This window comes from Eschrichtius robustus, chromosome 8 (genome assembly GCF_028021215.1).
Source record: "Eschrichtius robustus isolate mEscRob2 chromosome 8, mEscRob2.pri, whole genome shotgun sequence".
Classification (NCBI taxonomy): domain Eukaryota; kingdom Metazoa; phylum Chordata; class Mammalia; order Artiodactyla; family Eschrichtiidae; genus Eschrichtius; species Eschrichtius robustus.
The window spans coordinates 9114428-9129941 of record NC_090831.1 but is presented as its reverse complement, the minus strand read 5'-3'; the positions used below and the strand labels follow the sequence as shown (position 1 = coordinate 9129941).

The following is a 15514-nucleotide window of genomic DNA, read 5'->3' as shown; positions in this document are numbered from 1 at the left end:
CCAGTCCCCAGATGCGGCTGTCCCTGAGTGGGCTGGGGGCTTCCTGCCCGAGGAAGCAGACAGGCCCCCTGGGTTCCTGGCTCCCCATCCTTGAGGTGATGCTTTGGTTTCCTTGCACCCCTGATTTTCTCTGCTGTGACATGCAGAAACCGTGTTTGCATCTCTGAGCTGTTGTGGGAATTAAATGGGATCCCAGGTTAAATGGGCTGGCACGGAAGATGCTGGGTCCCCAGCCACTGCGGTCATCAATTCATTAACCCCCAGAAAAGGGAGCCAGCTCAGAGGTAAGCCAGCTGGGCTGCTGCTTTCCCTCCCTGGGGCTCCAAAGTATCAGGATTCTGTGCACTTACAGGAATGGGGTTTGTCCGCTCCACGGGGAGCACCTTGCCCATCGCAGGCATTAGCAAATCACGAATCAGACCTCCAAACGTGCAGGGTACCATTTTGCTAAATACTTCATCCAGACGTGGCTTTGCTTGTGGTCTGGGTAATTTTGGTTCACTATATTGAGTTAAGTAGAAGTAAATGACATGTGCTCGCTCCTCCTTCCCTGACCCGTCTTTGAGCTGGTAAGGCCAGCTTGCCTGTGCTCAGGTCATGGGTAGACCCGATGTGCCCAGGCTGGAGCAGCCCAAGGCTGGAGGTCGAATGAGAAGAGATGGCCGAGTGACAAAAGTCATTTCTGATTGTTCTGGAGGCCTGGTCCTCCCCCTCCTTCAGTTTTCTCAGTTCTTGGCAAACGCTCTTCAGTGAGACAGGTTTTTGGGGTTTTTTTTTTTTCTGTTTTTCATACAATTTTTTTTTAACTCATTGCGGTGGCTTCTCTTGTTGTGGAGCACGGGCTCTAGGTGCACGGGCTTCAGTAGTTGTGGCTCGCGGGCTCAGTAGTTGTGGTGCACGGGCTCTAGAGCGCAGGCTCAGTAGTTGTGGAGCACGGGCTTAGTTGCTCCGCGGTATGTGGGATCTTCCTGGACCAGGGCTCGAACCTATGTCCCCTGCATTGGCAGGCGGATTCTCAACCACTGTGCCACCAGGGAAGTCCGACAATTTTTAAATTGTAGTATAGTTGATTTACAATGTTATGTTAGTTTCAGGTGTACAGCAAAGCGATTCAGTTACACATATATATGTATATCTATTCTTTTTCAGACTTCTTCCCCTTTCAGGTTATTACAAGATATTGAGTATGGTTCCCCATGCTGTACAGTAGGTCCTTGTTGGTTATCTAGAGTGAGACAGTTCTTGAGGCAGGATTTATCTACAAGTGACTGTCCAGCTCACTGCACATCTGCTGTTCCCGCAGTTGAGAACCTGCTGGAAGGGATGACAGATGGGGCGAATTGGTGGAGTGTCCTGGGCTGCACAGGTTGGGTGGAGGCTGGCAAAGGCCCTGCACACTGGGGGCAGGAAGGCCTCCTTGAGGAAGGATGGACGTGGGTCCCAGAAGTCCCCCTGCCCTTTGCCCTTCCACGACTGCAGAAGTAGAAATGCTTAAAATGCACAAAAACATCTTTTGCAGGTTTACTTATTTACATTTCCCAAACTCATTTCTTTTTGTGAATTAAAAAAATTTTTTTTTTAAACCTTAGTTTTCTTGTTTCAGTACCTTTAACTGGCAATTGGCAAACGAATGAAAAAAGAGTTAAAATTGAAAAGAACACATTCAAAGTGTATACAACTAAATAGGTAGTAAAGATATGTGAACGAACAGTCAGACTTCCACAAAACCTTTATTGTAAATTCGTGGCACGCAGACTTCTGAGGTTATCAAAGCTGACCACCAGGATGCCCGGGACCCTGTGTAGACGTATCTGGTTCTACGGTCTGGCCTGGCCCCCTGAATACGGAGGACAGTGAGGCCGGGCTCGAGGGCCAGCTGGGAAGGCAGCGTCTCGGCACGCCTCTGGGGCCCGCGTGTGCCATGGTTCTGGGGGACAGGCCCTCGGTGGGTGAAGTGAGCAGTTACAGGCAGAACTGCTCCTGGTTAGAAGACAGGCTGGGATGGGGGGGAGGTTTGAGTGGAGGCCGCTCGGGGCGGGGGGCCGTGGCAGGGGCTTCTGTGGTCTGGCTGGCAGGAAGCCCTGCCGGGCAGTGGGCGAACGGTCTGCAAGTGGAAGTCAGGGCAGGGCTGGTGGGCTGGGTCCAGTGAGCCTCACGCATCCTGTGCCATTACTGACAAACGGGGTTACCCCGGCCCCCACCCCCCGTGCTCCTCCTCACACTCTGTCCTCGACCCTGCCCCCCAGGTCCTGTCCCTTCCTGGTCACAGCCTCCAGGTTTTGATCTGAGGACAGGACGTTGGCATTGAGCCAGGCTGGGGAGGTGGAGCTCTGGGGACCCAGCCCGAGGTGCACCCCGGGTGTAAGTGTTCGCCTCTTTAACGCTGCTACTCCTGTTATGATGGTGAATAAATCGTGGACTGTTAGTAAGGGCATCATGCATCAATAACCTGCTAGGAAGAGATCATGGGATAGTTCCAGAGTCTCTGGGGATGCTAGGCTGTTTCGGCCCAGCCTTCCCGCGGGGTGGCCCAGCTCTGTCCTCTCTTCTGCTGCACGGAACAGGCTCCTTTGCTGTCAGAGGCACGTGAGCCAAGGCTTCGGGACTTTCCTTCTCTGTCGCCCTCCTTGCGATGTTGTGGACTTAAGTTGTGTCCTGGTGACATTCATTTTGTTCCAGATGAAGATTCCCAGTCTCTTTATTTCATCATCATTTGAAGCCCCTCGTCTTTCTTTAGTCTTTTAAATTAAGGGGGTTTTTTTGGAGGGCAGCGAGCTGGCGGTGGTCAGGAGCTGTGTGGGCGAGGGGAACTGAACTCTCATTCCACACCGTTTACTCACGAGGGTCCAGGACCGGGTGTTACACCAGGCCCTGGGAGGCTAGTGGCCAGGACCCCTTGTGGATGGGCCTCGAGTCAGCAGGCGGCAGGCCCGTCCGGGCACAGACGACTTCCAGGTACCGAGCGTGGAGGCAGGCCTACGCGCAGTGACCACCAGGAGGGATGGGGCTAGTCAGGACACTGTGGACGCAGGTGGGCTGTGGAAGCTAAGCCAGGGCAGGAGGTGTCAGCTACTACCTTCCTTCTCCCTTGGGCTGACACCAAACCTAAGGGGCCAGTGGCAGGCGCCGTGGCCGGAATGCATCTATCCAGCGGCTAAGCCCTGTTACAGCTTGCAGCCGTTGGGGGTGGGGTAGGTGGGAAGTCCCAGCCGCCTGGGACAAGGCACAGGTGAGGAATGACGTGGGGCAGCCCCTCCCAGGAAGCTTGCAACCCACTCTCCGGGAGGGCCCTAGGATGTCCACCAAGCCTCTGGTCAGTGGAGTCAGCCTGGCCATGTGGCCATGTGGATGCAGTAGTCTCCTCTGATGGAGCCTGACCCAGCTCTCATAGCAGAAGCAGAGTGACAAGGGTCTGGGCAGGGACGGGGGTGGGTTTGCTGTGGTGAAGGATCTGGGAGGGCTTCCTGGAGGCAGCATCTGTGCTGGGCCTATGTTATGTTTGAACAGGGTGGGATGCACATGAATCAGCCCTGAGTCTTGGAGCAGGAGTGAGATTTTGCTCACAGGCTCGGGGCACCTGCTGTATGGGGGGGGCAGGTCTAGATGTGGTTGGACTACAGGGCACCTGCTGTTGGGAGGGGACGGAGGGTGGGTAGTCAATGTTGGGCTGCCCGAGGGTGGTGGCAGTGTGGCCCTGTGTGCCTTTGGTCTCCCAGTCTCCCTTCCCTCTCACAGCCGATGTCCTAATCATGGGACCGCCGTGTCCCTGAGCCTCAGCTCCATCTTCCTGCCCTTCTTGCTACGGAACGTCTCCACCGGCCGGAGAGCCCCATCCAACACACCTGCTGGTCGGGGCCACCTTTGGACCCGCCCAGGGTGGGGAGGGCCGGGGGCGCCGTGGCTGACCCCCTCCCCGCCCTCACGGCTTCCTTGCAATTCTGTCCCTTGGAGCACACCAGCCAGACCCGATAATGCTTCCTCAACAACATGCTTCAGACTTTTTAAAGATTAAATAATCTCTTGCTTTTGGGGAGAAGTGGAAAATCCAGAAAAGTGGCATCAGAGGGCCTCCCCGCGGCTGCGGTGCGTCCCCTGCGCTCTGGCTGTGCGATCACAGGCCCTTTGTGTACTTCCTGCATCTCACTTCACCGTGGGCCTCGTGGGGCTGGAGAAACCATACGGGGCGTCCTCGTGTCCCCCGAGGGGATTTCTGAGCACAGCCCGCCTACATGACTGCCGTGAATCTCTCTCCAAGGAACTTTTAAAGCCACCTCCTGTTTCTTCTCACGAGTGCTTCTGGTGATTCTGTCCCCGCCTCCGAGGGTGGTCTCTCCTGGGACCCTCAGGGCTTCATGCCAGCCCTTTCCTCAGCCGGGGCTGAGCCCAGAGACACGAGCGCCTGGGGAGGTGGAGCGCGCGTGCACTGGCCCTGCAGTCTGATTTCAGCGTCCGCGTGTTTTGTTTTCTCCCTTGAGTTGACGGACGCAGAGTGTACAACCCACAAGGTCCCCCTGTTGTTTGGGGCAAGTTTGTGGAGCCTTGGGCCTCCCCACGGGCTGGGTCTGCAGCCCACCCTCTCAGTCAGGGAACTTGGGGTCAAACCTTGACCGTTCCCAGGGCTCCTGGGACCCCGTCAGATGTTCCCCGAGGCTCTCACGCTGGCCCCTGGCTAGCAAGCAGGCACGAGCACCCCTGATCAGGTCAGTGGCACCCAGAGCAGGATCGGGGTCCTGGGCTCATTTCTCTCCTGCCGCTGCTCTGGGTGGGGAGGGGGAGAGGGGAGGTGGGATGCCTTGTGAGATGGCCAGTGGCCAGGGAGCAGGGGGGAGCCAGCTTGGAGTGACCCCTGCCCACCAGCGGCCACAGCTCGGGGGTCAGGCTGACTGGGTCAGGAGATCCCCCCATGCACCTGCTCCCCTGTGCTCATGGCCCTGAGGGGGCAGACCACGAGGCCCCAGCCCCACGCCCTGCCTGTGTTTGCTGCAGGTCCGTGGCCGAGGCCACCGAGGTGGACCTGAACATGCGTGTGGGGCTGCACACCGGCAGGGTCCTCTGCGGGGTCCTGGGCCTGCGCAAGTGGCAGTACGACGTGTGGTCCAACGACGTGACCCTGGCGAACGTCATGGAAGCCGCCGGCCTGCCTGGGTAAATCGGGGACCCTGAGGGCAGGGGCGGGGGATTCTAATTCAACCTTCTGCCTGGTGATCTGGGAACGCCCGGCTGTCCCAGCCCCATCCCCAAGGCCCCCATAGAGAGCGGGCAAGCCGACCCTGGAGGAGGAGACAGAACGCCCCGGTGGTCTGCCTGGCTAGGAGCTGTCCTGAGTGCTGACTGTTGCTTCCCATTTTGCTTTCTTTCTCAGACTTGCAGTGGAAAGTGTTCTGCCTTTAGAGCCCCACTAGGGAAGTTACAGATTTTCCTCTAGAGTGAGGAGGATGCATTTCTTGTTGGTCCGTGCACTCCTAATGCTTTCTAATTACAGTCGCCTCCTTTGGTCTCATTTTCTTCAAACCATTCCACAGAGCCAAGGCATCATGTACGGTGAAAACATTAACCCGAGAACTGAACGGGAACTCCCCTCCCTCCACGAACGGTGGGCAGCAGGGGGATGACGTGATTGCAGAAAAGGGGGCTCTGAGGGGCACTCGCATGGTCCCACCCTCCCGATTTCCGCCTCTTAGAGGGGTGGCGGGCCGTGCTCGCGGCTGCTGCGGGGCCCAGCTGCGGTTCCCCGGGGCTAGAGCTGAGCGCTAGACTCCTGCACACGCGCGTCTGCTTCTGTCTTATGAACCTCAGGGCCAAGCTCTGTGCCCTCCGCTCTGAGGGACCTCAGGGCCCCTCTGACCCTGGCTGCCTGTCCCCAGCTGTCCTGTTCTCACCCTAGAGACCTGGCGTCCTCTGGGCCTCATCTTCCCCCCTCTCTCCTGGCCTGAGTTTTTGGGGGAGGTGGCGGAAACAGGTGACACCTTTCCTTGTGCCAAGGCCCTGAGCTCTGCCGAGGGACCACTGGCATCCAAGGCCACTCGCTCTGGAGAGCGGCTTTGAAATCGCAGGAAAGGAGGGCTTACGGGGCTCGAGGAAGTGGCAAGCCTGGAGATTAGAATCCAACGAGCCTGAATCCACGCTGAGCCTGCCATGGGAGTGGCCACGGCATTTCTAAGCGAGCTCAAAAATCGCGGCATTGTCATCTGTGACCCGGGCTGCCTCTGAACGTCCCCCTGGGGGGACCCTCGCGGCCACCGACCCCTCCTTCCTTCAGGGCCCCGTCCTTCCAGCACCCCTCCACTCCTCCTCCTGTTCTCCTCCCTTCAGAGCAGGGTCTCGGCGGGGGGGCGGGGGGGGGGACACCTTCTCACTGTGCCTGCGCCTCGCCCTCTGGGCGCCAGAGTGAATCCCAGCAGCAGCCCGCCTGCAGCCCCACTGTCCTGCACAAAGTCCAGCCCCTTGGCCGGCCAGGTGGTGCCAGGAGCCGCCCACCTCCCTCCTCCCCTGCCCACTGAGGTCTTTAAGCGTTCCGCCTGCCGTGCGGACAAGCACACGGACTTCCCACCGCCAGGGACCCCGCTCCTCAGGCCCCTTCACCTGGCCGGGGCCTCTTTCAAGTTCCGGCTGACCTGTAGCCTCCCTCCTTTCACCCTCCCTACCAGTCCCACGGGGGGGCCGCATCCTGCCTGCCCTGCTCTCTGCTTTGCTTCTTTCTTTCCTCCTCCCCTCCTCTCCCCCTTTCGGAGACACCCCCCTCAGGAGCATAGTGTTTACAGAGCACCTGGCTTTTCCAGGAGGGGGGAGGGTGGCGTCGGCGGCAAAGACAGAGCCCTCGGCCCCGGTGGGGTTCACGTTCTTGGGGGGCCACAGGGAGCACTCTGGGGGATGCAGAGAGGGGAGCACGACACGGGGCCGGGGGGAGGTGCCTTTATCACCTGTCAGCCTGGGTCTCCTGGGCACTGAGGTCAGTTTAGAGCTGGGCAGGGGTCTGGGGAGCTCACAGGCCCTTGGGGACACTGAGACCCTGGCACTGAGCACGGAGCGCCAGGAGGATGTGCAAGGAGGAGGGAAGATGATGAAGGCCCGAGCCTGAGAGTTCCTGAGAGAAGGGGAGCGGGAGACAGGAAGAGGAGCAGGGGAGGGCGGCGTGGTGAGAGGGAGTGCGGGCAGCCAGGAGGAGGGCCGGGGAGGAGGGAGAGCCGTCAGCTGTGTTCAGTGCTGCAAAATGAGGACTGGACACCAGATCAGGTGCGTGCAGCCAGCGGTGGCCTCAGCAGAGGGTTCAGGGCACACGAGGGCCGAAGTGAGACTGCCTGGCTCCCAGGGAGACAGAGCATCGCGACTCTCCCCGCAGGGAAGGGGGAGTTGCGGAAGGAAGCTGGCCTGGGAGGGGTTTCTGGAAAGCTGCTCCGTGAGTGGGGACCAGGGGCTGCTGACGCCACCCTCCCCAGTGCCTCTAGGGGCCTGGCCCACGTGGTGTGTGCACCCCTTGGGGTCCTGCCTTGCCCTTGCAGCGGGGGTTGGGGGGCGCGCGTGTGATGGGGCTTTTCCAGGAACCTTTCGAGACTCCCAGGCCCCTGGAGGTGGTGTCCGCCCTGGAGCTTCTCAGGGTTTCCTCGCTCTGTCTCTCTTTAGGTTTGCTCTTTCTCGCACTATTCTTAATGTGATTCCTTCATTCTTTAAAAAAATCTTATTTTATTGAAGCATAGTTGATTCACAATGTTGTGTTAATTTCTACTGCACGGCGAAGTGATTCAGTTACACATATATATATATATCAATACGTTCTTTTTCATATTCTTTTCCATTATGGTTTATCACAGGATATTGAATATAGTTCCCTGTTCTGTGTAGTAAGACCTTGTTGTTGATCCATTCTCTATATAATAGTTTGCATCTGCTAATCCCAAATTCCCAGTCCATCCCTCCCCCTTACCCCTTGGTCCTTCTTTTGCTTTCGTCACCACCCACCTATCCACTCATACATCCATCCACCCATCCATCTTCTATCCATCCATCTTCCATACTTCCTTCCATCCACCCATCCATCTTCCATCCATCCATCCTCCATACTTCCTTCCATCCACCCATCCATCTTCCATCCATCCATCCTCCATACTTCCTTCCATCCACCCATCCATCTTCCATCCATCCATCTTCCATACTTCCTTCCATCCACCCACCCATCCTCCATACTTCCTTCCATCCACCCATCCATCTTCCATCCATCCATCCTCCATACTTCCATCCACCCATCCATCTTCCATCCATCCATCTTCCATACTTCCTTCCATCCACCCATCCATCCTCCATACTTCCTTCCATCCACCCATCCATCTTCCATCCATCCATCCTCCATGCCTCCTTCCATCCATCCATTCTGCAAGCACTTATCTTCTATTCATTGGGTATTTGGGGACTGTGGCTGGTCAGACAGACAGATGGACGGGTGGACAGATGGGAGGAATGAATCACTGCTGTGTCTTTACCCCAGCATCTCATGCTGGGACCCCTGGGACTTGGTTCATGGACTCCTTCCCAAGGCCATACACCCTGAGTGGTTGCCTTGGAGAGGCCAAGGCCAGGGAGGGATGGGACACCTGTCTGCTTCTTGCATGGAGATGGCCTCCAGCTTCTTGGTGGCAGGAGACCACACAGCTCTCTCTGCTGCCCTGAAGCACACACGGCTCCTGGTCAGCCCCAAACTGATGTGCTGGATGCATGTTCCAGGCTGCCTGGAAGCAAGTGAAATTGGGTCCTGAGCAAATGGCCTACCCACCCCCCCACCCCAGGGGCCCTCAGGTAGGAACCATGATTGGGGTCACCTGCGTACCACCCCCAGCTCCAGGGTATGGTGGGCCCCCTCCGCCCCAGGTCCCACATCTCCCCACCCCTATTGTCCTGGGCAAGACAGCCTCATCAATAACTGGGCTCTGGTGCTGCGGGCCTTAGGGATGGCAGACACTGGGCATCCCCACCCTCCGTCTCCAGGGCAGGCGAGCTAGCGTGGCTGGCTGTCTTCACTCCCACTGCCTGTGTTGGGTGAGGCATCGCCCCGTGAGTGCTGGGCAGCACTTGCAAGTGAGGTGGCCCTGTCCCCTGTAGTGACCTTGCTGCTCAGGACCAGCCAGGCCTCCAGTTTCTCCCCAGTCCAGGCTGGGAGCCTGGGTGCTGTCCATTCCTGCCGTGTGCTTTTAGGGCAGCGTGCGCCCGAGACGCCTCCTCTTTTCCAGAGCCTGAGGTGCTCTGCGCTGAGAGCAGGTGCTGATGTTTCTGCCTCCCTATTGGCCCCTCAGCTCAGCGACGGGACTGTGCTGTCCCTCTCTGTGGTGGAAGGAAGGGAGGAAGGGAGGGAGGGAGGGCGACCAGTGAATGAATGAGTGAACACGCATGCATTTCTAGAGACCGTTGGTGCCGTCTGCAGTCCAGGGCCAGGCTGATGGGGTGACCGTGTCCCAGGTGCCCTCAGGGCCAGCAGTGGGGGGATGCTCACTCCTGCCTCAGTGCCCCTCCCCGACCAAGGAATTCAGGAGACTGTTTGGGGACGTGAGGGCTCAGGTCTTTGCAGGGAGTGTTTTGCATGCTGGGGAGTTTGTGTTACTCCCTAGGCCCGAGTGCTTGGGCCTTGCTAAGGGCCGGAAGCTCAGGCCATGTGTCTAGGTTACGTGGGTGCTGGTGTTTGCTCAGGCTATGCTGACTGAGGATTTCTCCTTCTCTCACCAGAAAACTCACTGGGGTGGGCGTGAATGCCGCGCACACGGCTCTGTTCCCGCCCGCCCACTTTGTGTGGGGACAGTGCGGGCCTGATGTCGGGCTGGGGTCCTCCCGCCCTGGGGGTTTGGGGACCGCAGCGGGGGGAGGGGCCTCGCTTCTCCCCTCACCTCGCCACCCTCTCCTTCCCTCGCCGTCCTTTCTGTGTCCTCTGACACTTGCTGCCTTCCTCCCCTTCAGTTCCTCTTGTGTCCCTCTGGCCCCTCATCCCCTCGGCCTGCAGCCCTCCTTTGCACGCTTCCGCCTCTCTCCTGGGGTCCCTCCACTGCCCCACCCCACCGGTCAGTCCTCCTGTGCGTATGCCCCAGGGAGTCTGAGTGTTCCTTCCAGAGCTCGCCCGTGAGGCGGGGCACCTCTGCCAGGACCCCGCAGAGCATCGCCCGGGTGCTGCCCAGAACCAGCGGGGGCCCCGCAGGGGAGGCTCCGTCCGAATCTCCGCCTCCTTTTCCGTAGGAAGGTTCACATCACAGAGACCACCCTGGCGTGCCTGAATGGTGACTACGAGGTGGAGCCGGGCCATGGACACGAGAGGAACAGTTTTCTGAAAACTCACAACATCGAGACCTTTTTTATTGTGCCCTCCCATCGGCGAAAGGTAGGCTCCAGAAGGGGTCCTGTGCGGAGCCTTCTTAAGGACTAATGGCTCCTTCGTTCTCCTCAGATCACTGCTTCTCAGGCCTTGGGCTCTGCGCACATGGGAGGGTGTCCCCGCTGACCTTGTGTCCTGGGCCTGGCCTCCTGTTGCCTGTGAGGGGAGGGCCGTGGGGGAGGGGAGGGGATGGAACTTGGAGTCAGGGCCCTGGGGTCCTCAAGGGCTGGGTCATCCTGAGTCCTCCCACACCTCCCTGGGCCTTCACTGCCTCTCCTGCAAATCAGGTTTGAGAACCCTGTGCAGGAGGTCAGGGATGCGGTGTGCTATGGATCGAGGGGTGCTGTGCACACAGGAAGGCTTGTGACCATCCTGTGTGAGCGCTGAAGGTCACTCTGCCCTGGGAAAGTGATCTGGACACGATTGAGGGTGACTGAGCCACTTCCGGGGCTCAGATGAGGGGTGCAGCGCTCAGGTGAGGGGTGTAGGGCTCAGGTGAGGGGCACAGGGCTCAGGTGAGGGGCGCAGGGCTCAGGTGAGGAGCGCAGGGCTCAGGTGAGGGGCGCAGGACTCAGGTGAGGGGCTCAGGGCTCAGGTGAGGGGCTCAGGGCTCAGGTGAGGGGCGCAGGACTCAGGTGAGGGGCATAGGGCTCAGGTGAGGGACGCAGGGCTCAGGTGAGGGGCGCAGGGCTCAGGTGAGGGGCGCAGGGCTCAGGTGAGGGGCCTAGGGCTCAGGTGAGGGGCGCAGGACTCAGGTGAGGGACGCAGGACTCAAGTGAGGGAAGCAGGACACAGGTGAGTGTAGGGTTCAGGTGAGGGGTGCAGGGCTCAGGTGAGGGGTGCAGGACTCAGGTGAGGGGAGCAGGACTCAGGTGAGGGGTGCAGGACACAGGTGAGGAGTGTAGGGTTCAGGTGAGGGGCGCAGGGCTCAGGTGAGGGGCGCAGGACTCAGGTGAGGGGCGCAGGACTCAGGTGAGGGATGCAGGACACAGGTGAGGGGCGCAGGACTCAGGTGAGGAGTGCAGAGCTCAGGTGAGGGGTGCAGGACTCAGGTGAGGGGTGCAGGGCTCGGGTGAGGAGTACAGAGCTCAGGTGAGAGGCGCAGGGCTTAGGTGAGAGGTGCAGGGCTCAGGTGAGGGGCGCAGGGCTCAGGTGAGGGGCACGGGACACAGGTGAGGTGCATGGGACACAGGTGGCCACAGCTTCTTCAGGATACAAGCAGGTCAGGGAGAGCTTCGGGTTTCGCTGTCCTGGGGCATCCATGGGCCAGTGCTCTCCAGGCCAGGATGCAGTGGCACCCATGTGACGTGGGAGCTGTGGATGGGTGCGGCACTGGCCAGGGGAGAGAAATGGGGCTCAGGGCAGGGTGAGCTGACTGCTGGAGAAGGGGAGTGAGTGTGTGAGAGAAGGGCAGGTGTGAGAGGTTTGGGTGACCAGCTGGGGTCAACCTGGAGACATAGGAGCGGAGGGCAGGGTGCCAAGGAGGAAGGCCTGCGAGCCGCTGCCGGGATGCGGGAGGTTGTGAGTCAGAGGAGGGAGCCTTGGTGCCATGAGTGGATGCCGCCCCACCCGTCATGCAGAATGAAACAACAGCGTCAGCCATGGCTGCGGTTTGAGGGTGAGAAGGATGACGAGGTCTGTACAATGAGCAGCCTCTTTGGAGAAGCTTGGGTTGAGGAGGAGAGAGAAAAAGGTGAAAGGCAGAAGGGGAGGTCTGCAGAAGGGGAGGTCTGCAGGAGGGGAGGTCTGCATGAGGGGAGGTCTGCAGGAGGGGAGGTCTGCAGGAGGGGAGGTCTGCAGGAGGGGAGGTCTGCAGGAGGGGAGGTCTGCAGGAGGGAGGTCTGCATGAGGGGAGGTCTGCAGGAGGGGAGGTCTGCAGGAGGGGAGGTCTGCAGAAGGGGAGGTCTGCAGGAGGGGAGGTCTGCAGGAGGGGAGGTCTGCAGGAGGGGAGGTCTGCAGGAGGGGAGGTCTGCAGAAGGGGAGGTCTGCAGGAGGGGAGGTCTGCAGGAGGGGAGGTCTGCAGGAGGGGAGGTCTGCAGAAGGGGAGGTCTGCAGGAGGGGCCCCGGGGGCCAGTGGATGACACTCATCAGCGTGGTGCTGCCCCAGCTGGGTGATGTCCTTGCATCTGCCCCAGGATTCGGGCATCACTCTCGTTTCAGCGGCATTGGGCGTAGTCGAGACCTACGTGTTTTGGGACTGGGTTGCCGGTTCTGTTCCCTCTGGTCCTCAGCAAGTGGCCTGTGATCTCCCTGCCCTGTTAAGTTCGTGCTCCCTGCCCAAGAGGTAGGACGTGTGTGTCTGCTCACAGCGTTTCTCTTTGCTGCACGTCCGCACAGATATTTCCAGGGCTGATTCTCTCAGATATAAAACCGGCCAAGAGGATGAAGTTCAAGACCGTGTGCTACCTGCTGGTGCAGCTCATGCACTGCCGGAAGATGTTCAAGGCTGAGATCCCTTTCTCCAATGTCATGACCTGTGAGGACGACGACAAGGTAGGCGGGCCCGACGCCCGTGTGCCCGCCCCGCTCTGAGTCCCTGTTCGTCTGTCTTCCCAGTGCAGTCCTGCTGCGGTCTGCTCCATTAGCCCTCGCTCTTCACCTTTCACAGTCTTGCAAATGCTGTTCAGAGCTGGGCTGCTTTTGCTTTCCTGCAAAACGCTTCATTATGTTGTGTTCTCTTTTTGCAACTTGGCATTCCATGGATTTATCGGTAAATTCAAGCTACAGTCCCCCAGCCGTTGTTTTAATCTGTCCTCAGGATATTTGTACGTGTCAGATATTGTATCGCTGGTTCCGGAGCCCCCGACCTCCTCTGTCTGCACCCCGAGAGCCTCAACGTGGTGTCACCCCAGCCTTGCCCTTCACCTCCGTGGAGAGCATCTCTGACCATCCCCTCCCTCCCTCCCTCTCTGGCTCTCATATCAGAGGCCCCTCCTCCCTGGGTTAAGTCCCTCTAGTTCATGGTACATGGCCTCCAACCTTGACGGAGTTTCCTTTTGTGGGTGTTCCTGCAGGTGACCTGGGTGCAGGATTTTCCGTCTTTCTTCTTGGGTTGGTCAGAGTCACCTTCGTCTTTAGTCACTGGGATGGGGCGAGGCCTGGGGTGAAAGCCTGGAGCTGAGCGGGGACAGCACTGTGGCTGGGGGGTGGGTCCTTAGTGTCTGCTTCAACCGCACAGGCATACTGTCTTGTAACCCGGGGCCAGAGACCCTGATCCCTTCCCCCCACAGGAAAGACCCCGGTCCTCTGGGGCAGGAGGGCCGTGTCACGGCAGCCTGGGGTGAAGCCTGTGCTCCACCACGTCGTCAGCAGCTTTGATCATCCTCCCCACGTCCTCTTGTCATTGGCCCTCCAGCCCCTGCACCGATGGCTGTGCCTGCTGAATATTCTCACTTTCGCTGTCACCTGTGTTCTTGGGTCTGCACATCAGTGACTGATTGCCTGTTTCCCGAGATTGCGTTGCTGCTTCTGCAGTCTCATTTTCTCTTCCGTGTGGGTTTTATGCCTTTAAAAGGAATTCCCTCACCACAGTTTTAGTGGCTTTTCAGGAAGAAGCAAAATCCTGCTGACTCTCACGCCTGGGCTCAGCGCCCCGGACAGGGGCCGTGTAGCTCCGTCCCTCCCATCCCAGGGGTGGGGGGAGGCAGATGTGCTGTGTGCAGGGCCCCTTCCCTCCCTCCTTTCCTACCAGCGTCAGGAGTCACGGTTGGATTCCTGGATTCCTCGTCCCCCGAGCCTCTCACCTCCCCAGCTTTGCAGCCGTCCCGCCTCCCTTGCGAGCATGAGTGGTGGTGTCCTGGGTTTCATCCTTGGCCCCCTGTCCCCACAGTCTCCCACGGGTCTCCCCTGTGTGCTCAGGGTCCCCAGGCCCCCCTCTCCGACACACCCAACATCTCTGGTGCTTGGGACACCTCCGCCGCTGCCTGGCTGGCTCCGACGGAGGAGGCCGCAGCCCAGATCTGCGCTCTGCTCTCAGGCGCCCTCCTGCACCCAGCCCGCTTCTCTCTCCGTCACGCCGCCTCCTCCAGACTCTGACCCCTCATCCGCAGGGCGCCCGATTCCGGCCTCGTTACCCCCCGGGCAGCCTCTGTGGGCCCGGGCAGCTCCCCTGCTGGGGAGACAGAGAGCACAGCCCCCGTGGGCAGGTGCCGCAGGCTGGGAGCCGAGCTGGGAGCCCGGGCCTCTGCTGCTCTGCTCTGTGCCCTTTCATGGCCACGTGCCCCCCCGCGATTAGTGAAAACGAGGATGGGGCGGGTAGAGGGCTGGCACCGTGGGAGGGCATCAGAGGGTGAAGACAGGGCAGGTGGCCTGAGGGGGGGTCCATGGTGGTGGTCCTGGAACGATGGGGTGGAGAGGCTGTGCACGGGCGGGGCCAGCCACCAGTGGGGACATTTGGGGAGGATGGCATGAGTGCCCCGTCCGGTGACCCCCGAGCAGCGCAGCCCCTGCCCTGCAGCCGTTCTCCCCGGCGGGTCTCACATCCTGCATCTGCTTTAGGATGAGGTCTGCCTCATCATTCCTGTTCCTGTCTTCCGTTTACTTTATCCGCACCTTGAGCCTGCTCGAGGTGGCCTTGGAGATGGAGCTGGGGAAGCCGGCGGGGTCAGGGCAGTGGGTTCCACTGTCGCCTGTGCCTTTGTGCCGAGTTTGTGAGACATTGTGTCCCAGGTTCTGGGGGGTGACTCAGATGTACGTGGTCAGCCTCAGACCACAGCGCACCTGGGGTTCCCGTGTTCCTGGCCTCTCCTGGGTCAGCGGTGTGGGCGCCCAGGGTGAATCGGCCGCTAGGTGGCGATACCGTGCACGCACCTCTGGACGGGGACCTGGCCTTTGGGGTTTGGTGTCAGGGCTCCAGCACAGCTTTAGGGTACTTCACGTCCAAGGTACTGCTCTACAGTAAATCCAACCCCCGCATGCTTACGCTTGTTCTGTTTCTTCCTTCAGTATTCCTTTCTGATTATAAAAGTAATTTATTGTGGAAAATACAGAAAAATACAAAAATGCACGAAGAAGAAAATGAAAAGCATTCATCTATAATCCAATCACCCACAACCAACCTATCATTAACATTTTCATCCTTCTAGCTTCTTAGATGTGTGTATATTTATAAATTTCTACATAAAATTGATGGGATGATATACAATCAGTTTGCTGCTTGTTACTTTTTTT

The 15514-nt window shown here is 59.2% G+C and overlaps 1 protein-coding gene across 1 annotated transcript in view; it reads left to right on the top strand.

The window, feature by feature from the left end:
• Nucleotides 1-15514, top strand: part of ADCY1 (adenylate cyclase 1) — a 122607-nt gene that overhangs the window by 64912 nt on the left and 42181 nt on the right. The window contains exons 6-8 of the mRNA XM_068549936.1: nt 4987-5145; nt 10210-10351; nt 12683-12838. Of these exons, the coding sequence (XP_068406037.1) occupies nt 4987-5145; nt 10210-10351; nt 12683-12838 (457 nt within the window). The remainder of the gene's footprint in view (nt 1-4986; nt 5146-10209; nt 10352-12682; nt 12839-15514) is intronic.